General features: G+C 43.2%; 1 protein-coding gene across 1 annotated transcript in view; it reads right to left on the bottom strand.

Annotated features, from left to right (window-relative positions):
* The window catches only part of macf1a (microtubule actin crosslinking factor 1a), a 258,074-nt gene that overhangs the window by 47,192 nt on the left and 183,279 nt on the right, over nucleotides 1–27,603 (bottom strand). Inside the window, 4 exon segments of the mRNA XM_042506526.1 lie at nucleotides 23,708–23,890; nucleotides 24,011–24,328; nucleotides 26,367–26,573; nucleotides 27,386–27,574. Coding sequence (XP_042362460.1) covers nucleotides 23,708–23,890; nucleotides 24,011–24,328; nucleotides 26,367–26,573; nucleotides 27,386–27,574 — 897 coding nt within the window.

Genomic DNA, 27,603 nt, shown 5'->3' with positions numbered 1-27,603 from the left:
GCCATAATATACAGAAATGCATATATTGAACTCTATCCTTGTTAAACCGTAGAAATTTGGCTTTTTAATCAGACTAGGGCCCAAAACAGCTGCTGCGTCTCAGGCACGGACAGGTTGGACTTGGAAAGAGCTATGCATGTTCATGTAGGGTCCAGCCTGAATTTTTGGACTTGATCAAAGCTTAAGACCACAAACAAAACTCTGTTCTGTGTTCATCCAAGTGGACATGCAGTCAAAGAAATCTGTCACTGCACAGCAAAATTAAGTAATTTCTGTTTGCAGTGTGTGCTGAAATTCCAATGGAATAAAATTAAGATGTTTTAAGATAATTCAAGGACCCTTCAAGTCTTGATTTTGCAGAGAGCGACTACAAACAAAAAATGCTAATGTATTATGAATGAAAGATGCATTTTCTGCCTGCCTGTAAATCTGAGTTTAAGCTGCCATCGGTCAGTCTGCACTGTGCGTTCCCTCGCCCCACTTCATCAAACAGCATGCAAAGCTAGTCCATCTGTCTGTCTGTCTGTTTGTGGGGCACGCACACACACACACACACACACACACACACACACACACACACACACACACACACACACACACACAGTGCCTTAAAATGAGCTCCATATTAATCCAAAGACCTTCTGCTGGCGTCTGTCTGCCAGCGTAGCTCTCTTATCATTGTACCAAAGCCTCATGCAGCGCTAAAAGGTGCTCCCCCGTGCAAACAATGGCTTCCTCCACCCAACCTCGCTGTCGCCTGTCACAACTCTTTTTGTGTCTGCTTCTTTGTCTTCCTAAACTCAGCGTGTCTATCTGTCCTCCCCGTGTGTTCACATCCCTTTTTCAATGAATTTCTATCAGCAACTTAACAGGAAAATTGCCTGGTGTCGCCACTGTTGGTTTTGCACTTGAGCAGAATATTGAAGTGGGATGGGAGAGACAAAGAAAGAAGAAATGAGAGCAGAGAAGAGGAAAAAACGACTGGATAAAAGCAAGAAATAAGAGGCAGACAGAGATGTAATGCAAAGGGAGGCAAGTTGGTGTACAAACAAAACAGAGAGCTAAAGACGGGATCGTCAACAGGCCACAGAGTTCCAGTGTTAGCCCTGGCACATTCTTATCAGATATCTAAGTTTATATTCCCCAGACAACTTCACACACTGTTTGTGTAGCCATGTTGGCAGAGGCAGCTCCCCTCCTCACTGAGCCACAGTATTTACCTCCCACCTCCTTATCTCTGCAACAACACCATCCAAGCATGGAGGAGGAGAGGGAGGGGGAGAGTGAGAGTCAGTTGAGGAGACATGGCTGAATAAAGGGGATTTCATCACACAACAAAAGTGCATGTGTCACCGCTCAGAAATGTGAACAAAAAAGGAGTCAAATTATCAAATTATCATCCATCATTCACTACGCAGTGTTCCTGTGATAGCACGGTAAACACTGATACACAGACCAAGCTTGATATTCACTGCAGGGACTTCTAAATCCTTTTCTCAGAGAAAGTGTGCGCTATTAAATGCTTGTTGTCTACTTTTGGGAAATAACTTTTAATTGGAGACAAGTACCATGTCTGGAGAAGTTTACACTTCTGCACTGCAAAATCTGACACGTTGATTTTACTTTAAAAAAATCTATAAAACCGATTGCCTCAAAAAATAAAAGTCATTTAACTATTAATCTTGACTTTTGTTTACTTTATATCTAATTGTTAAGTTTACTAAAGTTTTTTGTTATATTTATTTAATTTTGTGCAGTTGTTTGCAACTTAAAAAAAATGACAAATTCAATCAATTAAATCTTTCAATCAAACATCAGTTAAATTCAATAAGCCAAGTTTGTTGTGCTACATATCTGTATTCTTCTGTATTGAACTGGTCAATCATTTTTTTGTATTCTAAAACATGTTAAGAAAACAGAACTCACAGATCTCATCATTCACAAAATCCTGATGATCAAGTTAAGTCAGACTAACTTGGTTTACTGAAGTTGCTGACACTTAAAAAGAACAAGGTAATTCCACTTGTTGTTTTTAAGTTGTAACAACTTCACAAAATTAAGTCAATACAGCTCACTTTAAAGTTAACCTAACACTTACATATAAAGCAAACATAAATGTATGTTTATAGTTAGATTTAATTTCCTTTTTCAGGTAATCGGTTTCCAAGATTATTTTACATAAAATCAACTTGTCAGATTTTACAGTGTGTATGTTTAAAATTAAACTAGGAGGCGTTACAAATCAAAAACACAGTAAGTTTAATTTTGATGCATAATATTGACACAAAAGGACCTGATTTATTTGCTGTTTTCTTTAAAATGTTTCTCTCTCTGACTTGCAGAAGCTTAAAAAGCATCTGTCCAGCTATAATTCTCCTCTGTTGAATCAGAAATTGAGTGGACTCGACGTCTGATTACATTAAACTGAAGCCAGAGATGCTGTGACTGCAGAGAGAACAAACAGACGTGGACCGATAACACATAAAGGCACAAACATGCACACAAACCATTCTCACAAACACACATAGAGTAAGATGTACATATAAACGGATGAAGGGTAGAGTAAATGGTTTGTGACTGACTGGTCCAAGCAGGTGACTTGTGCCTGATGGAAACTATAATGTAATAAAGAGGACCAGGTGGTTGCATTGTCAGCAGGGGTCAGGCACATCAATGGCCACCAAAATCAGACACTGCTTCATCATGATGAGCACCAACCACAAATGATCACGTCTCTCCGCCTCTACCATCAGGTTTGAAACATGATTGACAGCTGATTTTGATGCAAAGAAATTGGTTCGACTTAAATTAACCTATGAGACAGCCATCAATTTAATTATTTGTTAGATTTCGATGGAATTTCCACCATCAGACAATGATTTTATCCCTAACCTCAAGCTTAAAATTTTGCACGTCTCATATGCAAAAAAACGAACTGTCTTTTCAAATAGCATTATAATGAGCAGACTGCGAAAACTATGTGAATTTATATTCTGTGCGCAACAGAAACAGTGTTCAGATGAAGCAAATCTGAGTCATAGCAGAGCTCCTTCGAAAGCACGACAGCCTGTCAAACACGCTGTCACATTGAGACACACTCTACATACACACACACCTTTACATGCAGCCCACACAGTCAAACACAGAGGTAGACTGGAGAGGAGTGACACCGTGCCAACACAACGAGCCGAACACTGAATGCAGATGAATGCGGAGAGACGAGTCCGATGCGCAGTCACGCTGACAGCCCTCTGTTTCAGCTCCATGCCAAAGCTAATCTCACAGCATTTATAGAATAGCATTCTCAGATCCGTGTCTGTACGCAGCAGCAACACTGCGTGCATACCGTGAAACCAAATCAACCCAAACAGTGACAGTCATGCAGAAGTCTTGCTCCACATACAAACAAAGTGACCTTTTTTCCCCACAAGTGAGTTTAACAACATGGAAAACTTTGGCCTGTAGTACTAGAATACACCCAGAACCCATGACTTTGTATGGAAACATTTTCGTCTGATCTTTATAGACAGAAAGCGTAAACAACACAACAGCGTGCCCTTGTGATAAATGCTATAAACTCTGCCCCTGAGTTCAGCATTACAAGTGGCCTGCAGGCACACACTGCTCTTTCAGCTTCACACAAATAAACATGTGATCAGACTCAAATATGTGCATGCACTGTAGATTAGCGCTGACCCACACCCAAACATACACCATGTGCACTCACACACACACACTGAGCGATCCTGAGGGTAGTTTCCCATAAGTAGCAACCCCCCTCTGAGCATCATATTGCAATCATTTAAAGCCCTACTACTGAAACACAACTAGCTAATTATGGCGTCTACATAACTTTGACCCCCCCGCATACATTTTCCATGCTATGTCTACATCTGTTACACTCAACGCTCGGATACCTGACCCAATTCTTTTTCCATGCTACGGCTCTCTGTGTGTCCACATCTGATGCATTCACCGCTAAAAACAGACTTTTGCTCAGCTTTTATTCCTTGCATCTCTTATTAAGCTAAATAAACCGATAAACCGTTCTCTCTTTTGGCTCTATATTTATGAACACTGCATGCTCGTGTGTTATCTGTTAGTTTGTGTGTCCACCAAAGGCAGAATATATAAATATATAAAAGCTAAGTAAACCACCTCCCAGATGAAAACTCTTTCTTTTATGTCTTTTCCCATGCCACCATATGACTGCACCATTCAATGTTTACCTCAATGCACTGTTACCATGCTACACCAGCAGCACAATGAAAAACGCCAAGGACTAAATACATCAACACCAATATGAGGTGCTCTGTGCAGTCTTTTATCAGGGTGTCTGCAGGTATCAGATACTTTAAGACCATTTGAAGCAAATTCTAGCCAAATTTAAGACTGATTTTAAGCTAAATCATTTTTCAAGCATTACAGGTAAGTATGAAGGTAAGTATTGCAGAGGTAGGTTTTATGTAGGAATACGGTTATTGGAGTGAGTTGGATTTATCTACAGTTTGCCAACAAGTGCAAGTATAAAGTAAAAAGACAGCATTAGGTTCAGCGGTAGGTTTAAAGTTCCGTAACAGAAATTTGGATTTTCACACAGAAAAGCTTAACTCCTGTTGACATAAAGAAATTAAAAGATGGATAAAATAAGTAAAGTGGGTCAGGGACGGTCCTCCTTCCTTCTTGCTTTGTTAAAAAACAAAAAGAAAATATTCAAGCTATTTAATGTTTGTGTCAATGAAAACCTCACAAATTCAAATTTGAGACTATTTTATGACTTGTAAGGCCTAATATTTAAGACTTTTTAAGGACCTGCAGACACCCTGTTTTATAGAAATAAATTATCTTACATAAAGTGTAAATGAGAGCATACCTCTGGCTCTTTGTCTGTGTCAGAACTTGGTAATATAGTTGCCGATTCATTCTCTGCTTTAGAAATCCTCTCTGACTCTGAGACGGGGTCTGTGGCCCCTGTCTGGGGCTCGTCCTCCTGGGGCCTGCAGGCCTGGCTTGTCTCTGTCTGTGTGAATAGACTCTGCAGCAGACCCGGCTCGAGCTGATCCCAAGTCTGCTCTGTGGACATGAGAGGGGGAAAGTCCAGAGCGGAGCCGTCTGACTCCCAGTCACTGTCCCCTGTCATGGAGCCGAGGACAAACTCCACACCGTCCATCCCAGACTGGGTGCCCTCAGAGTATGAGTCCAAGTCCTGAGTGTCCTCGCAGGCCGAGCAGGTATCTGAGGGGCCAGGTTGGGGCCGCTCAGGTGCCGCCATGTAAACAAAACTGTCAGGGGAGAGGAAGGCTCCGTCCTCCTCTGGGTCGGGGCAGCAGGGGGGTTTAGGGACAGGACTCGGGGGAATGGAGCCCTCAAGTGGAGATGGGGGACAGTCATTGGGGAACTGCGGAGGCACAGACACAGCCAGGTAAACAAAACTATCTGATATCACAAAGGCCTCTGAGTCTTTAGAGTCCGACCCAGCACCAGATTTAGAAGGTGACTGAGGTAAAGAGGAAGGCGGTGCTGAGTCTGTATTTTGAGGCTGTACGAGAGGAACAGAGTCTGATTTTGGAGTGCTAGCTGTCACTCCTGTTGTAGTTTCCAGATCTGGGTCTTCCTGTCCAGGCATCCCCAGACCCGAGACTACATCCACAACAGTCTGTGATGCAAATGTCCCTTCTGTTTCACAAGTTTTTTCCACAGCAGGGTTGCTAATCTCCAAGGGGACTGCATCTTCTTGACAGGAAGTTTCAACATCCTGTGTACATTCACTGTCGATTTCTTTTTCAACCAGAGGCTCAGGGGAGTGATCCATGAGAACTCCCTCGCTGCTGTCCAAACTTGGCTCAGATTGGTCATATACATCCCACTCTGTTCCTAACTCCTCTTCCTCTTTCTGGTCTCCCTCGTCCTGCTCCACCTCCTCCTCCACTCGCTCCACCTCCTCACAGTAGGGGTTCAGAGGGCTGCGAGATGGAGAGGAGGCTCTCTCCTCACAGTCTTCGCCATCAGGCTCCGATGACGCCCCGCTATCAGGGTCTGTTTCAGTCCGTGCAGGTCTCTGCTCTTCACAGTCTGTCTGCGTGATCTCACTGATACCAGTCCTGTCCGGTTGGGACATTTGGACCCCACTGGAGTCTGATTCCAGCTGTTGGCCGAGAGCAGAGTCTGTTGGGTAGCTCATCTCTTCTTCCTTATCCTCGTAGTCGCACTCTTCATCGATGAAGCCATGCTCCCTTTCACAGTCTTGTGCTCGCACCAAGTCAAAGTTTGTCATCTCTTCTGTGTGCTCAGTGTGATTTAAACTGGAGTCTTTTGTGATATCCTCTGAGCTTGGTGCATCATTATCAGGCTCTACAGAGTTAACTGCATCTATAGGAAGAGTTCCTTCAAAATCCACCCATGAAGTCTTTCCTTCTTCCTCTCTCTCCTCCTCCTCTTCCTCCAAACAGGGAAGTGTGTAGGGATCAAGAGGTTCAGGGTCTACACTCATCTCCACTCCCTCCTCTCCTTCATCTGCTTCACATTGCCTCTCCAGCTCTAAGAAGAGGTCATCTGACTCGGCCCCTGAGCTGGGGCAAGGTGAGGGGGCCCCCGGGCCTCCGAACCCTGTGGGGGGTGTCAACACAGGCCAATGTCCAGAAGAGCCTGTTAAATCCCATCCCTCTGATTCCAGTGTTTCCCTATCCCAAGACTGCTCAATAATCTCCCTGTTCTCTAATTTAAGAACTGCCTCCCACTCTCGCTCCTCTCTCTGGGCTCTCTCCTCCTCTGCTTTATCCCTTTCTTTCTTCCACGCCTCCTCCTCCTCAAATATGCACTTCTCCTGCTCCTCGTCTTCCAGCTCCTCAAGTATCCTGCGCTCGTCCTCCTCAAATTTGAGCTCGGAGGCTGTGCGTTCTCTGAGCTCGCTGCCATCAGCGCCCCAGCCGAGGAGCCCCTCATCACCTCCCTCCTGACTGATACAGGGGGACAGAGGCAGACCTCCATACACTAACCCCTCCTCCTCTCTCAGGAATGGAGATGGAGGGTCTAAAAGATAAAGTGACTCTTCATCTGTGTTGTTATCCTCACCCAATAGGGGAGGCAACGGGGGGAGTACAGGGAAATTGTGTCTCAGGCCGACCTGAGTTCTTTTCCCTGTTGATAGACTGCGAGGCCAGGTGCGGGCCTTGGTGGGAGGACAGAAGACTGGTTTTGGTGGAATGAGAGGGGCATTGTCCCCCTGGTCCTGGTCCAAAAGAGGAGAGTCCCTCTCTGAATCGGAGGTCTTTATTGACTCAACAGGCTCCTCTGGGATCTGCCTAAATGGGGCTTTAGAAGAGCTACTAGTCCGTCTGTGGTTCTCCCTTTTCCTTTCTACCTGTCTGGAGACGCTGGGGCTCTGCTGTGGTGTGTTTCCAGAAACCTGGGGTGCCTGGCTAAAGGCAGGTTCTTTGGAAGGCGACTGCGCCGCATGAGCCTGTTTTTGCTGCTTCTGCAGCAAAGGATGAACCTGCTTTTGCCTGCTGAGAGGATGCTGCTGGAGAGGAGGCACAGGGCTAACTGTGGGAGTCAAAGAGGGTGAGGAGGAGACAGGAGGAGTGTGGGGTGCAGATGATAGAGGCGAGGGCGTGTAAGGAGGTAAGGAAGGAGTGGAGGAGGTAGGAGTGGATGGGGGCAGGTGGGAAGAAACAGGTTGAAGTGGAGAAAGAGGAACGCCCGCCCCAGACTGACGCTTTTCTGCTCCTTCAACAGATGAAAACTCGAGTCTCTCAGCAAACTCTGGATAACTCGGGGGCATAAAGGCTTTCCAAGAGCGCCGGTTCGGATTGTCCCTCTTATCACTGCCTTGATGACGCCGCTTGGCCACCGCAGCTACCACACCGGAGCCAGATGAGGACGGGGCAATAGGCAAACCGGAACCTACAATGCCAACCGGTGGCGACATTATCTGAGGATCACCGGTTAGCTTTAAGGCATCAAAGATCACTCTTTCATCTAGTCTCTTCGCTCCACCGGCGTGATCTGCGTTCCTGGAGACAAAAACACCCCCTAAATCAGCACCAATGGTGCCATTGCTGGATAGCGTACTTCCCTCCCCTCTCACCTCCCCTCCAGAGCCTAAAGTACTCCTGGAAGGTTGACACAGTTTGGTCCCTTGGTCAATCTGTTCATTGATGCGCATTGTGTCATATATGGATCGCTGGGGGACGTAGCAATCCTCTATGTAGGCCTCGTCCTCGTCGCCTTTTCCAAGGCAGCGAGGGTTCTGCCTCAGGCAGTCCGGACGGCTCAAAGGTTTCCCCATTCTGTCCTTCGCTGCCACAGAAACCCTATCGTTGAAGGTGCAGGTTTGGCACTACAGAAATAAAATACAGTTCACAAGAAAGGGATCTTTGTGGTAAATCACATTCAATAGTCCACAAAATCACACAGTCCATTTGGCTGCATTCAACAAATCCTTCACATTTTATAAACTATTCCACACTGTATCATCCACAGTTTCATTCCACTGGTGTATGTTGCCTTCTATGTCACCTCAACAGTTGTGCATTTCCTTGGTCTTTCTGAGATGCTGTGTGGCATCAGCGAGGGAGTGGGAGAGACAGCCCTCCCCCTCGGCACCATATTAATCACCAGCTCTGATTATTTGAAAGGCTGTTAGGAATGAAGGAGAGGTGGAGGGATAAAGGGAAAGAAACAGTCATCTCCCTCTCTGAGTCGTGCAAAGTCCAAGGTGAGGCGAGGACCACGCAGATAACACCCCTTTGTTTTGCTGTCGGAAACACTCAGTGCAGCTCTCTCCTCCATATTCATGTACAGCGACTCATTCCTTGACCCCCTTTTTTTTCACTCTCACTAAGCTGCTGCCACCTCTTCCTCTCCGGTTGTCTTCTCCTCTCTGTGGCACAACAGGAAAAAGGCAGAGAGGGCTTGGACAACTTCTGCAGTCTCAGTGAGAGGCAGGCAGGGAAGTGTAAAAGTCTCCTTTTAAGGTGAGAAAACCCACTCTCTGTTATATAAAAGAAAGGCTGCGTGGGGTGCAATGAGCAGGAAAGTACAATACTCCATGGATTTGTTTCATTTTGATCTTCCTTGCTTAAAAAGTATTCCTTGCATGAAAAATTAACAAGAATATGTAATCCAGTATATGGAAAAAAATACAGAAAATGTCTATCCTTTTTTTGCTTTTAGAGGCAAGAAAACCCAACTTGAGAAAAATATGAAAATAGAAATCCCTTTACCAAGTCACTGCCACTTAGTGGTCCGGTGAGTGTTCAAGCAATCCACAGCTTTTCTTTTTTCTGTCGTCTTGCTTCCATCACAAAGAATCAGAGCTTGTGTGCCTGCAAACCCTAATTTTGTCTAAAGCATCATCATCCTCAAAATCAACTCCATCATCCACACAAGCATTCAGAGAAAACGCCAGAACAAAGAGAGAAAGCGGTCCGCTTTTGCGTGAAGAAATCCCTGTCAGTGTTTCAATTCTTTTATCTTGCTTTCTCTCATCCTCAGATCAGCTCCAGGGGAGCGTCGGTACAGTAGATCGAAAGCAGGCAGGATCTTGGAGGGGGTGAGGCTGGAGTGAAAGAGGGCATCTGAGGGGTAGATAGAAAAGGGGGGCCGCTGGGGGCTGGATCCTGGACCAGCCAGGGAAGCAGGAAAGCAGGCAGGCAGGGCAGAGCAGTGAGTCGTGGGACTGTATCCAGAGGGCAAAGACCCAGACAGCCCTCCCAGCTCCAGTCCAAGCTTTGCTTTGCAGGCAGCGTCTTCCCCCCTCTCTTCACCGAGCAGACAATCCCAGGACACGCTCCCTTCCCCTTTCTTTGCAGTCTTCTTTCTCCCGACTCCGTGGTGAGAATGAAACAAAGTGCCACGCAGTTCCTCTTCTCTCTTCTTCTTTCTTTCTTTCTCTCTGTGAGGCGTGTGGGCTCCCGAGCTCTCTTTCTTTCTTTCTTTCACTCCCAGTCTCTGTTCTCAGGCCACTACACAGCTGAAATGGTTTGCAGCTGCTAAAAAAATCTCCCTCTTTTCCTCTCACTCTCGCTGCTCCCCCCCTCGTCTCCTCTCTCTCACTCACTCACATGTCCCTTCTCTCTCTCTCGCTCACTCTCTCTCACTCACTCGCTCTACCTCCCTCCCTGCTCTCTTGCTGTTTGTGTTTGAATTCAGCTCCGTTTGTTCTGTTTCCTGCACTGGTATTAAAACACAGGAAGTGCTCCAATCATGCTGGTTTCCTCTCTCCCGAAAAAAAAGAAAAAAGCATACGAGACAGAAAGACAGAGAGAGAGAGAAAGAAAGAGAGAGAGGCGTAGGGGAGCTAAGTAGTGATAGAGAGGGAGGCAGGGTGCTAAGAGGGGGCGTGGAGCCGGAGAGAAAGAGAGTTGTGCAGAGGAGGATTTTGCTCGTTACCATCGAAATATCAGCTGAACACTGGGATGAAGCTGATTATCTCACGCTGAGCAGCAAACAAGTATAAAAACTGTTTCCAAATGAACAAAGACAGAAATATAAAAAGAGGAATGAATTAAAAATGATTTACTGTAATATAACCCAGATGAGAGTTTCCTCCAGGCAGCATATAGTACCATATCAGACTTTTTATTTTTTATTTTTACACATTACTCATTCAGGTTTTTCCATTTTTAATGACCTTTTAAGTATTGTTATTGTTGTTCTTTGCCATATATACACCTATATATATGACTATTAGTTTGCAATCATTTTATGGTGTTATGGCAACTTCTCTTGTCTTTTTTTACAATTGTGTTTCTTATAACATAATGAAATTTTAACCCTTTTTTGGCAGGAGGCTTCAAATAAGGTTTTCTGCCTCTCCCTGCACTGTATACTGTGTTAATTTTTGTAATTTTATGTATTTTAAACTGTGCAAAAATAAAAAAAATCAAAGGGGCCATTTACATGGCAATGGTTCTTGCATGAAATGTCAAACTTTAAAGACAGTTTGGCCTTTGATTCATATGAAAATGACGTTTTGGGGGCCTGAAAATGGGAACTTTTGAAACCAGGTTCCAGAGTGTGATCTTTTGAAAACGCAGCCCCTTCTGTCGCTGTGTAAACTGGCAAAGCACAGATGCTGTGAGAACAGTGACGTAATGTCCGTATTCTTCTACGGTGTGTCATTACAAAGTTACACTGCCAACTACTGGCCTGGCATAATACAGCGTTTTCGGTTGTTTTTGTAGATCCATGTTTTTTAAAAACGCAAAGGAAAAACTTCTCCATTTTTAGCGGGGCCGCTCTCGTCTAAACGTGGGCTAAATCTAAACTTACTCTCCCCGCCACTGTTTCCAGATTTGGGGGGGCTGGTGATGTGAGATGGCTACATTCATGCCTACATTCATCACAGCTTTGTAATCCACTCTTAATTCTCCGGGGGCGACCCGCCTTCCCCAGTTTGGAGTACAAAAACACTGTCCTCTGAGAGTGAAATGATACAGAGTCAAAGAAAAAGAAAGGAGGGAGGACTGGAGGTACGGAGAGAGGGGGCGGGCCTGCGAGCTGACGGGAGAGAAAGAGGCTTATCAGTAATGAGTCTTTTTTTTCTCTCCCCCCAAAGCAATTGTCCAGGCTGCAGGCAGACAGGGAAGTGAGTCCAGTCTGTTTTTATTCACTCCATTATTTCCTCCTTTGTGGCAGTTGAACCACAGAGTAGAGTCGGTGGCAGCAAAAGAGCTGCTGGTGTAAAAAATAAATATGGAGAAGATATAGACACACAAAAGTCTGTGATATTCACAGACTCCACTTGTGCATTCCCGTCTGCGCCTTCACTGAAACCCAATCCGGCTGGGGAGTGTGTGTGTGTGTGTCTGTGTGTGTGAGGGAGAGCCGAGGGGCCAGGAGGAAAAGGGGCTGTGCACAAAAAAAGCAGGAGAGGAGGGAGGGGGTGCTGTCTGTTTCTTCAGGATGCCACACAAAACCTCTCAGCAGCCAGTCAGTCAGAAGGGGGATACCAGCTAATGTGGCAACCTGCAGCCACAGAGCAGAGGCAGGGCGCTTCAAGCCACTTTGTTTTTCTCTTGTTATCCAAAGTTACAGGCTGCTCAGATGTGGCCTCCTCCTCCTCCTCTTTCTTCTTCTGCTCTCCTTTTCCAGCCGCTCTGTATGTTTAAAGCAGTCTGGCAGAGCTCATTTGATCTGTACCAAAACACGACTGCTCTCTTTCTTTCTTTCTTTCTTTCCTCCTTTGCCTCAGAACACATTTCCAAATACTCACAAGCAGAGCGCTCGCTTGCTCAACTGTTGCACAGAGCAGCCCGTGGCCTGCATGTCAAATATGCTAAATACTCCACTCTTTCTTTTTAACTGCCCTCCCCTCCCTCCAAACCGCCCACCCCCTCTCTGTCAGTTGCACTGCAGCTGTCATTGCCGCGTCCAAGGCAAACGTCTTCATAGAAACAAAAGGGGTTTGTCGCTGATTTTGCTACACACGCCCACGCAGGAGCTCACAAACTCTCGCGTGACCCACGGCTAACCGACAATCCCCTCCACACAGACCGCAACAAGATTTAAATCCGAGCGTTCGCAGATGTGGGACGGATACCAGGAGAGCTGGAGGAGAGAAGCAAAAAGTTAAAGGAGGCATAAACAGATTAAGCTAATTTAATTGGCTCATTCAAACTCCCTGCGCCTTCTTCCTCTGCCTCATTGACACATGCAGATCCTATGCCTCCACCCGTGACCCCTCGTGACCTTTCTTAAGATTAAACTTGATTAGTCAATTCCTCTGCAGATCTGCCCTCTTCTGCTGTAATTTTCATTCATTCCTCGGTCGTCATGGCTGGTTTAAGAGTCACAAAACATACGGCTAGAGGAGGAGGGAGGGTGTTGAGAGAGGGGACGAGAGGATTACCGGGTTTTAATTTTCCCTCGGGGGGTCATACTGTGGTGCAAAACTTTGGTGGTGTGCTCCACTTTGGATCCCAGCGTCCACTAAATGGCCTGTTATTCACATGTAACGCTGAAGTTAAAGGACTCACACAGCCTTTTGTCTGCGTCTGGAGGCTTGAAACCACTTAGTCCAACTAAGTGACACAAACACAAACGCAGGTGGGGGGCATAAAGGAGGTATTATTGACTTTTCTGGGTCGTTTATTTGCTCATGGGGGAACACCTGTCGATGGGAAAATGTTTCTGTTTTTTTTCCTCTGTCTCTTTCTCCTTCCCCAGCCAGAGTAAATCCATAATCCATCTCTACAAAAACACAGTATTTAATGTCATTTTCTTCCGCAATGTCTTGTTACGCTCTCTGCTTCCCTCTGTGGTAACCTGGCAGCAGGAAAAAAGTGGCTGCCATCTCGCTTTCTCTCTGCATTTTTACTCTCCTAAATCCACCCTCCTCCTTCTGGGGGGTAGTTTTATATTAACTCGCAGAGCATTTCACCTGCCTGTATGTGTGTGTGTGTGTGTGTGTGTGTGTGTGTGTGTGTGTGTGTGTGAGAGAGAAAGCATTTATTGTTCCTGCGGCAGAGAGACAGACACAAAGAGACCTGGACCCAAAGTCACACAAAAAAACGATGCACACACACACACACTCACCTCTAAGCAAATAAGGCATCTGCACCATCATGCTCAATAACTTCAATAAACACGCCTGTCAATCATCTGCACACACCACTGCTGGTCATAATGGTAGTTTCAGACTTTGCACATTTTGTGGCTGATTTGCGAGTGTGTGTGAGCGAGCGTCCACTTTAAAGGTTTCAATTTAAAGGTAAATTAGTCTGCATGCGCACACACATTCTTGTAGGCAAATAAAAATGTCACACTTTCTCCAGCCAAGGCTTTTAAGTAAGTGTGTGTGTTTTCATTCAGCTGGCAGCCTAAGTTACAGATGCAGTTGTGCGATTAATGCAGGAAGGACTTTCCACATTATAAACACTTTGGAGGTCAATTCTCTGCGGTGGTTCACACCATTTGGGGAGTTTTAGTGTGGTAAAAATAGGCTTATCCCCTGTTCTTTCTCTCAGCGAGCTCCTCTTTCTCTGTCTCCCACTCACACACACATGAACGCACCAAACAACACCTGTGAGGCTGCCTGCTGGGAGGTCAATGCTGGAGGTCATCTCTCTTTTTTTCTCACACACGTGCGCACACACAAACACACACAACCTCCTCTTCTCTGTTTCTTTGAGCTTCCTTCACCTCCCACACATCCACAAACCCACCTGTTTCTCCTCCTCTCACCGAGATCTTAAACCACCTCAATAAATCTTTTAAAGTCTCTGCCAGTATCTACTCAGCAAATCGCACTTATTTATTCGCTTTATTTTATATGTATCCTGCTGCATGTTGCTGTAAATACGCACACAGGTCAACCATGACGTAAACAATAATCTCCAGTTAAAAGACTAAAAAGATGCAGTCAGCAGAGTGCAGATCTCCGCCAGATCACGGCTACTCTAGACAATTCATTTCAGCAAAAGCAGAGCAGTGAGTTTCAAAAGCATTCAAGAAGCCATTGAAAAATATGTGCCTCGCCTATCTTTGATGTGGCCACATGCATTGCACCGAGCAGATCGAGTTTCCCTAACAGACACTGTATGTGATAAAATATAGCTATGAGGATGAATGCATTTTGAAATACTAAAACAGCCACAAATCTTTTAATCATCTTCGTAACTGGACTTTTACTTAAGGTAGAAGCATAAAATATCAAGAAAAAAATACCTGGACTGTCAAATCACTGATTTTTTAAATTGCAATTAATCTAGGAATTTCAAAAGTAACTTGTGATTCATCACATTGTTTAACTGTCTATTTCACTATTCTGCATTACAAAACCATGAAGGCTAAATTGTAATTCTTACCTGATTATCTTGATTAGGAATCAAATGACAACAAAAAACTGCCTGGAACTAATGTGAGGTGGTTAAAATATAAATAAGACCAAATTTTTCTATGGGTGTCAGTTTTTAAGCCATGATGAAGGCCAAAGTGTGTCCTACAACCGACTGTAAGGCTTGTTGTTTTCCAAGGAGTGACAGGCATCAGATAATAATGGTAAAAAACAGTCAATACAACACGTTTTTCAAAAATTTGTGTATCACTGCAACCACAAGAGGTCTTGAGCACACAGTCATAATTGCACATTAAATATTAGACTGCTTGGTCCGGTAGTTTGTGAGACAAATAGGCTACACACACACACACACACACACACACACACACACACACACACACACACACACACACACACACACACACACACACACACACACACACACACACACACACACACACACACACACACACACACACACTAGCCGCATGATCCCCTCCAGGCTTCTGTACACTTTGAGGTCAACTGAAAACATGAATTATATGTTATTTGCTCCATAATAGGCTGTTTATGGTATATGTCATTTATCAGCTGTCTTCTGCTGGGTATATGATGTACAATCATCATATCACTTGTGTGAAATAAAAAAAAGGATTAGATTAAGTTAGGATTTTTTTTCAACTATATTTCATATCCAATAAATGTGTTGAAATATAGAGTGTGTGTTTTTGTATCAAGCCTATCTTCAGTCTCTCTCAGTTTTTATGTCACTTTTAGAATATTTATGATTAGAGTCAGTTTGTGTTTTATCACACTTACACAGCTCCATGAGATGCATGGAAATAATATCAGTTTTGAAATTTAATTTCAAGACTACCACAAACATAACAAAGCATGTGACTTACAAAGTAATTGTGTTTGAGGGAAAACGATACATTCATTTTGCTTCTAAAAGAAAATGATTGTATGAAATCTGTTTGGACAAATCTTATTAATCTGTGTCATCTCAGGAGAGCATATATTGGATTTCAGTGAACTGAGAGAAGAGAAAGAGGACAGCGAGAGTGAGAGGGAGAGGCCGAGCCATGGCATGCCTTTCTAATTCACAACAGCTGAAACAATACAGGACCTGCGAGTGGAAAGGCTAAGACGCTGCACACACACACCATCCCAGACACATTTAGATCATACAATCCCAAGTCATAACAATCACTCACTTTCTCGACCGGTCACTGACACACACAGAAAGGCGCGTGTGTAAAAATATTTGCGTGCCAGCATATTACAGGACAAGTTCGCCCGGACAAATCAGCGATTATATGATTAGAGAAATGATGTTAGGGCGATCCAATCAGTGTCTTAGAGACACAAAATGAACACGCAGACAGAAACAGGAGTCACACGCGCACTTAGAGTCACAGACACACGCAGAGAGAAAGAGAACCGAAAGACAGAAAGCAGGCCAGGAAAATCCAGAGAGCCAGTAAACAGCGCTGCCGTCCAGATGACGTATGATTTGGATTAGCTGGGGAGTCATGGGAGGGTTACTGGGTTCTGACACACTGAACTCTTCCGACTGCACGCCGCCTTTGAGTCTGAATTAGGCGAGCCAACATGGCTGCTAACAGCGGAAAACAGGTTAACGTGCAACTCTGGGTCCTCATATAGTTCAGTCTGAATAAACAAGGTGAAAAAATTGGACTTAACTAGGCTTATTTTTTATTATTTACTGTATCTCAACTGCAAATTATGTCCCCAAAGTTAAACTGTATAAAAGATAAATACCTGTTTTTTCTAATGAGATAAAGTTTACAGTCTTCAATCACTATATTTGTATATATATATATATATATATATATATATATATATAATGGATTTTATTATTTTATTAGGGTATCAAAATTTTAATTTCTGTTTGCATCATTAATCATATAAACAATAAAAAATAGATAATTTGCATTTTGTGTATCAATACAATATTGCCATTGAAAATGTTGCAATAATATGCTGTATCGATTTTTTTCCTCCTCCTACAATTTTAATGAGCAAAAATTATTGTATGCAACCTGAGATTTAAGATTGCTTCTATATAATTGTTGAAACTTCAAACAAACAAACTGATTTTCAACAGCATATAATGCGTATCAGATTTAAAAACACTTTTTTTTCATTCAGACTCTTGAGCATTAACTTTTCAGAAGCTGGACATGCAGTTTCAGTCTGTGAATTTAGATGTCAGTGATGATTAATGATTTCCAGACCTGAACAGGAAAACTGCTGAGGGTCTCTGACTCATCCACATTAAATATGTGCTGTCTAGAACACATCATGGATTACACATCATGGGTTTGTTTAATCATAGACTGTTTAAATGAGGGACGTAGCTACTGTGATGGCATCCATTGGTTTTTGGACTGCCATTTTAAAACCTCGAGTTCAGCATTTCAGCAGTTGCCATCTTGCTTTTTTTGTAGCCAGAAGTGGCCATATTTGGCCGAGAGTTTGGATCTGATTCACAGACTGTAGTGACACCTCACAGATAGCCTGTAACACAAGCAGCCCTGCCATTTAATATACCGCCCTGTACAGCTGTCATGAATGTTGAAATTATTTGTAGAGATCTTTTGTAAAATGCTGTAAACATGTTTATTTCTTCTGTAAAGTTGGACATTTTAACATGGCGGTCTATGGGATTGACTCACTTTTGGAGCCAGCCTCAAGTGGCCGTTTTAGGAACTGCAGTTTGTGTTGGCTTCAGTTTTCAGCCTTGGAGGTTGTGGCTTGGTTTTAACACGGTGTTTATTTCAATCATAGGAGGGAAAAACAACTTTAAAGGAGAGTAGCGTTTTGGATAGACTCCATACTCTAAATGTCTATTTTTACCTCACTAACTGCTAATTACTAAAATCTGAATGTGTAAGCAGTTCTATAGGTGAAAATTAGGACACGTTCCAGCTGCACAGCTTGGCCCAAAGACAACCAGCGAGCTGCTGGCCCAGTTTGGCTTGACTTCTACTCCCATCATGAAATAGCTGCTGACGCAGTCAGTGCGGGGAAGGACAGTGAGTCACAGCATACAGATTCCCTAAGAAGTGAAGACTGCAGGATGATGAGGTGGAGAGACTATCAGAGAGACTTTAGGGGGATAAAATAATAAAGAGGGGAGGTGAAAGGTGTGAGGGAGAAGGAGATGGAGGGGGTGAGGACAGGGGAGGCGTGCAGGAGTGATTTAGGACGGGATTTTCACAAACATGTGTGCACAAAGACACACTCGGGCCTCCTGTTCTGCTGTCACCCAGACTAACCAGCCCTTCCCAGGAATGTCCATCTGCAGCCCCGGCTTTAGAGCCTCGTAACGCCCCTCTGCTAAAACTTCTGTGTGTGTGTGTGTGTGTGTGTGTGTGTGTGTGTGTGTGTGTGTGTGTGTGTGTGTGTGTGTGTTCTCATCCCACCCAGAGACTATGTCAGCTGCTTAGGGACGGAGCGAGCCAGGGACATGTAGAGGGATGTTGATGCCACACCCTGATGTATGTGTGTGTATGTGTGTGTATGTGTAGTGTGCGAGGGTGTGGTGAGGAGACAGCTGAGATTCTGGATTGCACCCCGAAAAAAGACTGGAATTAGAAGCATCCTCTGATGCAGAGTGCATGCACACACACAGACCTCTCAGCGGCTCACAGAGCAACCCTAAATACAAACACAGATTCCACAGTAGCACATATGTGCGGACAGGACGGCCATGTATAAACATGTACATGGTAAATAGCAAAACTCTGACTGGGAGGAGGGCCACCACTTTTTGATCCTGCTGCTCAAACAGAATTTAGGTCTATGTCCCAAATTCCTGCCTATAGATGCTCAGTAGTTTACATTAGTGAATTTGTATTAGTGTGAGCAGTAAAACTGAGATTTTAGACACTTATCAAAGTGTTGCAGGTCTAATCAATTTTGGGCTTTTTTGTATTTTTTTGACAGAACAGCTAAGAAAAGGGGAGAGAGAGGGAATGACATGCAGCAAAGGGCCGAGGCCGACTACTGAAACGAGGTCATATCCTCTGTGCATGGGGCGCCCACTCTACCAACTGAGCTACTGAGTAAGTGAGTAACTTTCTCAGCTACAAAACATGATGCACTGCAATGAGAGTGTGGTGTTAACTATTGGATTCTCAGAAGAGTGTTAAACCACAAATCCTGAGAGTTTATATTAAAAAATGTAAAATGTAAAAATATTCACATTGTATTCTGTGCTCCTTGACTTAAGTGTACTACTTTTACCAAAAAAAAGTTTTTGCTTATTTATAAACTGTGTATTTATACAGTTTTATGAACTGGTGCTAATTTCTGACAGGAACACTAATAAAGAAGCAGACGGCGGCAGAGTGCTCTTTCACACTCTCTCTCTCAGTGACCCAGTAATTCTCTATGAGATCACTGTTGGGAAGTTTAAACAATAATCCGACAACATCACCTCCCACTCCCATGACCCCTCATCCCATGGCTGCCCTCCACCAGTACACACACACACACACACACACACACACACACACACACACACACAAACACACGTCCTGAGACACACACAAACCACGTCCTGAGCCCCCTCGTCTCTCTGAGCATCGGCATGACATCATCCCTCTGGATTGGAAATGGGGTCTTGTGGGGGAGGGGAGGAGAGGGGGAGAGGGGTGGCCTGGTCTGTTTTGGAGCCAGACAGACATGTTTAGGTTTGAAATGAGCCGAGCTGGATCGGTTACACAGAGAGAAAGAGAAAGAGAGAGAGCGAGGGGGATAGGAGGTGGAAACAAAGCAGGACAGAGGGGTGGGCTTCAAAGAGTGGACGAAAGAGATATATTCGTCTTTCCCTCTCTCTAGGATCGAGGATATATATACTGTAGTTCTACACAGAGAGAAGATAAAAATGAAATAGAGTCAAAACAGGGTCAGACAGCGGACAGAGTGTGAAGAAAGAGCCCTCACTGTATTTCCTCTATCCCTTTATTTCCTTATCTGTCTCTGTGCATCTGTACGCCTGCCTCGTGATCTGCTCTCCATGACGATGTGCCGCCTTTCACTCAGTTTGACTCTTATTTTCTGTCCTTTTCTAACAATATCCCCCTGCGAGCCTCTCCTCGTTGTTCTCCCATAAATACCCCTCTGCCCCCAGATAGAGTGACAGACCATTTCTCCATGCTCTATATACCCCCGCAGACAGTAGCTATTATACATTCTACCCCTGCTATTACTTTAGCACCCAGTCTGTCTGCACCTCTGAGAGCTCACAGTTCACAGCTTTAACGGAGGAAAATCTTAATCAGTGCACGAATAACACGATTAAACACCTACATCTCGGCTTATTTTATCTGGGCTTAGTGATGCCTTGAATGGCTTAGTTCTTTTATTTGTAATTTTTAATTGGATCTTATGAAGGATGAGTGAAAAACGAACAAAACAGGCAAACCACTGAACAAACAACAAGACTTTTTAACTTTTTTGCACATCATGCCGATGTTTGGGCGTTGGTCAGTGTTTGGCTGTATGTGAACGTCTTTTTTTGCAGCGTGTCCTACATTGTTGCCACTAGTCAGGCCCTCTGTTATGTTTTTTGGCTCATTCAGCAACAAATCAGCATTGAGGACAGCACAGCACACTAGAAAATTGGTCTAATTTCTTTTAATAACATGGAGAAAAAAAGGCAATGAGCAACTTGGCAAAAAAATGTCCTGCAAATAGCAAGGAATTAGTCGATTTAGAACATTATTTTTAAAAGGTTGGGGAAAAATTTCAAGAGAACTATATTTCTAATTATCATAATTATATATTTAAAATTATTTTACAGAAAGTTAAAATAATGAAGCATTTTTTAGGTAATTGCTTTGCTTTTTGTTCATAATTTGTTGTTTGCTTGTTTGTTTTTTTTGTTTTGCTAATTTTCAATCAATTTTCTTTTCTTTTTTTCTTTTCAATTTTCTTTTTACTAATTTAAGGTCATTTTCTTTATTTCATTCATTAAAGATGCCATGACTTTTTTTTTTTTGTCCAAAACTCTAATGAATACAGAGATCAAAAAGAAAACATGATGGGAGAGCTTGTTCGTAAAAAGGTCCTTTGGTTTGATTTTTAAAAATTTTTTTTAAATAAAGACTGGGTTATATCAAGGACAAACTACATATCAATTGGCTTTTTGAATCATGTAAACATGTTGACTGAAATATTTCTTCAAGCAGATTAGTGGTGCACCTTAAAACCCGCTCACCGCCATGATTCATCTCACTGTTCACCAGACAAAATACATGTAACAGATTTACACTCTTTGTCTGATCCGGCTCTTTTTCAAGTGTAGCCTATTTAGCTTTTCACAGCTCTCTCTCTCTCCGAATCTCTCTCTCTCTCCCTCCCCTCATCCCTCTCTCCCTCTCTCAACACCTCTTTATCTCCTCTCTGTTTGTTCTCCGCCACACATTTACCCGGCTCGCTCTCATTAGGAGACCAGCGAGGGGGGTGAGGAGGCAGAGAGAGAAAGAGACCCAGAAACAGACGAAGGGATTGAAGATGAAACAAGCAGACGAAGAGAGGTTAGTAGGTCAAGACTGGGATGTAATGAAGATGTTTCACTTAATGTCCAAATAATCAAATTAAGAGAGAGAAAAAAGGAGAGAGAGAAGGAATGAAAGAGCAGAAATGTCTCAAGAAAAGGAAAAGAAATGTTCTTTGATCCACCCACACGTCTTTACAACAGTGGAGCCGAAAACTCTCCAGAGAACGAGCAGGAGTCCTACTGAATTTTTCAAATGCATGAAAATGATTAGTGCTCGTATCACATGAATCATCAATCATTTTTAAAAAAAACCCACAACCTTCTGCTGTGCATGCGGAGCTCACACATACTTGCATAGTTCTCTAAAGTGGACAGGATATTACATCATGGCAAGAAAAATGTACTCTTTAATGACAGTAGTTAGACTGAAAGAGAAGCCTGTAGTCATAAAACGAGCAGCAGAGTAAAGCAATAAAATACAATGGAGGTGCCAGCAGAGCACATTCCTGTGGTTAGATCCGATGCACTTTGAGACACTAAAGAGGAATTTCTCTTTATATGTGGAAATAAACTACGGGTGTTTAGGTCTAAATGCTAAAATATCACAAAAAGGAAACTATAAACTATAACAGATTTATTTATGTGAGGCCTGTTTCCTAGGAATTTTTTTTTTCTCCTTCATTCCTCAACATAACAAAACATCCAGTTCTAAACATATTTCACATTATGACCAGTTTTTTTTTATTATATAATTCAGTTTTATATACTCTACTCACATATATGTATATACTACTTATTTTATATATTTTATCATGTATGTTTTTATTTCTACTTATTTGCTTACTTAATTTTGCTTTGTTTTGTCCACAAACATCACTTTCTTATTCTCATCAATAAAATATTGAAAAAACTGACAGATTCAACAATAACCAAGATAACTGTAATACATGTTCTATCAACATGTTGAAAATATTACTTCCTTTATCTGAGCCAACAACATAATCTTCCTTCTTATTAATCTTTTATCTGTATCCTCTTAACTAATTAATTAATTAATGCAACAATCTGCAATTTTTCGAATGCTGGATGGTGGATATTTTGTCTTATCTTGCTCTAAATCAAGTCATTTTATTTGGTGGTACTGGTCTGTGATGATCAGCTCATTATCTCGTGTTATCTTTAATTTTACTTTCTGTGTGCTGCAAACTGTAGAAAACAACCACGCAGGACTTTTTTGCTGAGAAACAGCATGTTGTACTTTACAACAACTGTCAAATGCTTGAGGTTAAAAAACACAAACAATAACAACAACAGAGAGGGAGTTCCCATGCTTTTATGGCTTTACAGAACCAAGTGCTGTTTGCCACAAGAGAGGGGAGGACGAAAAAGAAACGTGTGATTTGCTACGGTATCAAATTTAGACCAACATCTATCTCCATGATGACAAGGCTAACAAGTTCAAAACGCAAGGAGGGTGGTGCCTCAACATCACGCGTGTGTGCGTGTGTGTGTGTGTGTGTGTGTGTGTGTGAGAGATACATGAGGACAGAGAGGGAGAGTGAGAGAGTTTGTGGGAAATGTTAAAAGAAACACTGAAACAGCATCATAACTGTCCTATAAAGAAAGCAGCTGCATTATCCATCAGCGTGTCACGCATTTCAAAGAGACGTGTGACTCAACTTATCGCCGTCTCTGACTCCTGACCCACCACGGGAGTCTTTCTCTCTCTCTCTCTCACACACACTCACACACGCGCACACACACACACACACACACAGACACAGACACAGACACAGACACACACACACACACACACACACACACCATTACCTCATGGTCTCCAGAGGTATGAGCAAGAGGAAAAGGATGGGTACAGACCTACAAATATTGAATGTCACTATTCATAACACACACACACACACACACACACACACACACACACACACACACACACACACACACACACAGCAGTGCTGTAAACCTGAGCTCGTGTTAGGTTCAAGATTTTCTGTTTAGCTGTGCAAATTAGTTTCAGCGGCATGACGGGAATGGAAGAGACTGTGAACACAAACACGTACAATCTTTACACGCTGACTCCAGTTAAATCCTTTCATGTTTTTACCCACATGATGAGGTGGATATTATGACTGCCAGTGACACATGAGACACATGTTCTCACACACACACTTCTCAAGTATACCAAAGACGAGCAAACCAAATGGAGGAATTATGAAGAAAGAGGAGGTTAGGAACAGCTTTCAATCAGATTCTCTGATTATCCTTTTCTGTTAGACTTCACTGACACACTGCTGCTTCACACACACACTTCTGCACACTCACATCCATTTAAATAACCAGCAAGAAGGAGAAGAAGAAGAAGTCCACCCTACCTTAAACTCCTGCAGCTGCTGTTTGATCATCTCCACTTCTGTGCCGACCATGCCCTGTGCATTCAGCCCGTCTTCGGCTCTTCCCAGCAGGCGTTGCAGCTCAGCCACCAGCCTGTAGAACTCCCGAACCCTCTCAGCAGCGTCCTCGATCTGGTCCAACCTCGCCTGGCCCCGCTCGCTCAGCTGGAGAACAGAGAACAAAATAAAGAAATTGTGACTGGATGAAACTAATTTAAATTTCACATAAGGACTCAACAACTGCATTTAAACAATGCCACCATCATCATCATCATTGTTCCTCACCTTGCCGGCTTGACGGCTCAGAGCCTCCGTCTCTCTCCTGAGAGCCAGGAGGTCAGGGGAGGAGCCCTCTCGCTGCAGCATGGTGGTGCACTCTGACGTGTGACCCTCCAGCTCCTGCCTGAGGTTGGCCAAACGGGACAAGAAGCCCTTCAGGGCGTCAGCCTGTGAGGCCAGGGAGTCTGCATCACGTCCAACAGGACTGAGGGAGTCCAGTTCATCATCGAGGTCAGCGATGCGCGAGAAGACGTCGCGCACGTGAGATTGGACCTCACCAACGCCCTGTAGGCGGGACTCCAGGGAGGAGCAGCAATGCTCGATCTGATGGAAGAAAAATATGTAGAGAGGTGGAGAGAAGGTGTCAGGAGGAGCCCAGGAAAGTTTAAAACCTTTTATATAAAGTGTCAAACCCAAACAGAAACTACCGCTTTACCTCCGCAAAACAGTCAAATCACAGTTTACATCCATGTCGGTGAAAACATGGATGCTTCACACACATCTTCCCCACAGTTTCAAGGTGGACGCCCAAGATTAGTGTCATCAGTTCACTATCTGACTGAACAGGCAGCGCACATGAGGAAAAAAACAACGCCTGCACACTCACTCAACGCCACACAATAAATGACAAAGTACCAATCGTACTTGGATCTTCGTTAGGTCAAAATGATCAGAGTGAAGTTGACCTTTGGGATATTAAAAGCCAGCGCGTCATTATTTTATCCTATTGGACATGAGTGTGGAATTTTGTCATAATTAGTGTATGAATTCTTGAGTTATGCCAAAAAAACATGTTTTGTGAGGTCACAGTGACCTTTGACCACCAAATTCTAATTACTTAATTGTTTAGTTCAAGTGGTCGTTTGTACCAAATTTGTTAATATTCCCTCAAAGTGTTCTTGAGATATCACATTCACGAGAATGAGATGGATGCAAGGTCACTGTGACTGTGACCTTTGACTTGTGACCACCAAAATCTAATTATGTTTGTGCCAAATCTGAAGAAATTCCCTCAAGGCGTTCTTAAGATATCGTGTTCACTGGAATGGGACAGACGTATGGATGGTCAACTCAAAAATAATAATGCCTCTGGTGAGGCATGAAAATAAGAAAAAAAAATAAGAAAACAAAGGATGGTGAGGTGGAAGATGATGTTTTTTTTAAGCTGAAATTGAGCACAAAACAATTCTTTAACACACTGTATAAAGTCTGTCTTTTTAGGACACTCACTGGATTTTTTTGGGCAGTTTTGCCAAGAAATGGCCACCAAATCCAGAAATTCACAAAAAAATACACACAGTATTTAGATATCTATGATATAAAAAGATTACCTAACCGGAGGAGCCTGTGTGATAATATTATTTCAGGTCAAAACTGAACAAATCAGTGGAGCGGATTAATGTGTAACCAAACCACAAAATGATGCAACACAACAGCAAGTAAAAATAGATTCTGTCTGCGGAGGCGCAAATAGAGACAGTGGAGGTATTATCTAAGAGTACAGCGGGCCGGTACGCATCATCACCTACAGAACTGCAACTCTTTTCTCACCAACAATGACATCATTAAAAAAAAAATAAAACATCTCAGTGAATAACAGTGTCGCTGAAGGGTTTTATATACAGTCAGAGATCCTGTGATAGCTGTAACCTTAAATGGAATATTTGGAAGCTGGGTTGCAGAAAATAGATGCAACAGTGTGGGTGCTGAATTCTCTATGCTCCGGTTTACATTTCAAACTATGATAAAGTGCTGAATGTCCACAATGACCATATATGATGACTGTAAGTCAAATAGCAAAACTCTTCTGACAGCTGTAGTTGTTCTGCTCTCTCTCAGCTCACTGACACTTGTCTGCTGAGCACCGACACACACCCTTACACACACTGACCCCTGGTATAAATAATTCAGCTTCTTCTCCCTGCAGACTGCTTCATTCGTTGAGGTTACATTAATTCATGACTGCTATGGTTCCTTTCATCGCTCTCTTCTCCTCGTGTTCTGCTGTTTTTCCACAGCTACCTGCTGAGGACTCAATGCACTGCTTTAATATCTGGGTCAAGTATATTTTGGACATTCGCCAGCTTTTATTGGCAATATCTGATCGGGTTTGGAAAAGTACAGTGCTGATGCTAAGCTACAAAGAAGTAACATAACTCCCTTAAATCACTGTGCAGAAAGGCAGACATTCTGCTGAACATCAAAAACATGAACACGTTCCCTGACAGAATGATTACTATCAAATCTTACTGTATGAAATTGATGAAATGATCATTATCCAAACCTCAGGCATTTACTACAACAAACACATTTCCACTTTTGCTCTTTACTTCCCGTCTTTTGTCATGACTCTGCTCCTCACCTTGTCAGTCACGGCCTCATACTCTTTCTCTGTGTCTCTGGCCTGCTCCTGAAGCCTCTGCGCCCCCTCTGTGCTGCCTCCCGGTGTCACGGGTGCGTCCTGTACCAGCCCCTGGGCCAGGTCTCTGAGGTAGACCACCTGAGGCTTCAGAGACCTGAGACTCTCCTGCTGACTTCTCAGGCGCTCGAGGCTCTTTGCACTGCAAGCCTGAATGGGAGAGACATAAACATGAATTGCAGAAGCCTAAATAATGTAGTTTTCACATGATCAATGCTCAGTTTTGCACTTTTTTCTTGGACACTTTATTTCTGAAATTTTTTTTATTTTAAAACTAAAAAGAAACACACATTATTTACATGGTCCCATACGCACAGCTGATGCAACAGTTAATCTAAACTCACTAAACAACAGATCCCACCATCACCTCCAAACATGAAAGAAAACAAATGAATAAATAAATACAACAAAAAAGAAATAAAGTAAAAGAGAAACTGTATTAAATTTATTGCACAATCCAGCAACACTCAGGTCTAGACATAATTACAGTGTCATATCCACTTCACAGTTCTTAACATGTGAGATGAAGTCCTTTATCAGTAGATCCTCTCAGAGTGGATCGAAGTTTCTCTAGCTGTAAAAACTGCATCACATCTCTAATCCAGTGAGTGTGTGTGGGCGATGTCTCATCCTTCCACTTGAGAAGAATTACTCATCTCACAATTAGAGACGCAAAAGCGCTAGAATTTAATTTATATTAAAAGGGTTAGCTTCTTCTTTTTTGAAATGTCATTTTTAAAATATATTTAAAACGTGACTAATAAATCTACCTTGTACCTTCTACAGCCACGACTCCAAGTACTGCTGTCAGTGGAGACTGATGGAGAGGGGTCTCAAACACTTTTGAGAGAGTGTTGAACAGATCTGACCAGTATTTGCAAAGTCCCAAAATGTGGATACTTTTTGCACTTTTTAAAGAACATATAAGTGACATGAGGACAATGAACAACATTTTTCAGTACCTGTGCTCCCAGAGCCTCCTGGACTTCAATCTGGTGCTTGGCAGCCTCCAGCCTCCTCTCTGCAGCCTGTCTGCCCTCCTCAAACTCCTTCAGGCGGCCAGCCAGCTCCTCCAGCTGGGCGGTGCGGTTATGGAGCCTCTCGCCCAGTCCGTCTACTCTGCGGTTCAGCTGGGCCTTCTCATCTCGTACCTACAGAAAATGAGTTTACATTACAACAG

This window comes from Plectropomus leopardus, chromosome 18 (assembly GCF_008729295.1).
Source record: "Plectropomus leopardus isolate mb chromosome 18, YSFRI_Pleo_2.0, whole genome shotgun sequence".
Lineage (NCBI taxonomy): Eukaryota > Metazoa > Chordata > Actinopteri > Perciformes > Serranidae > Plectropomus > Plectropomus leopardus.
This window is presented reverse-complemented; position numbering and strand designations above follow the sequence as displayed.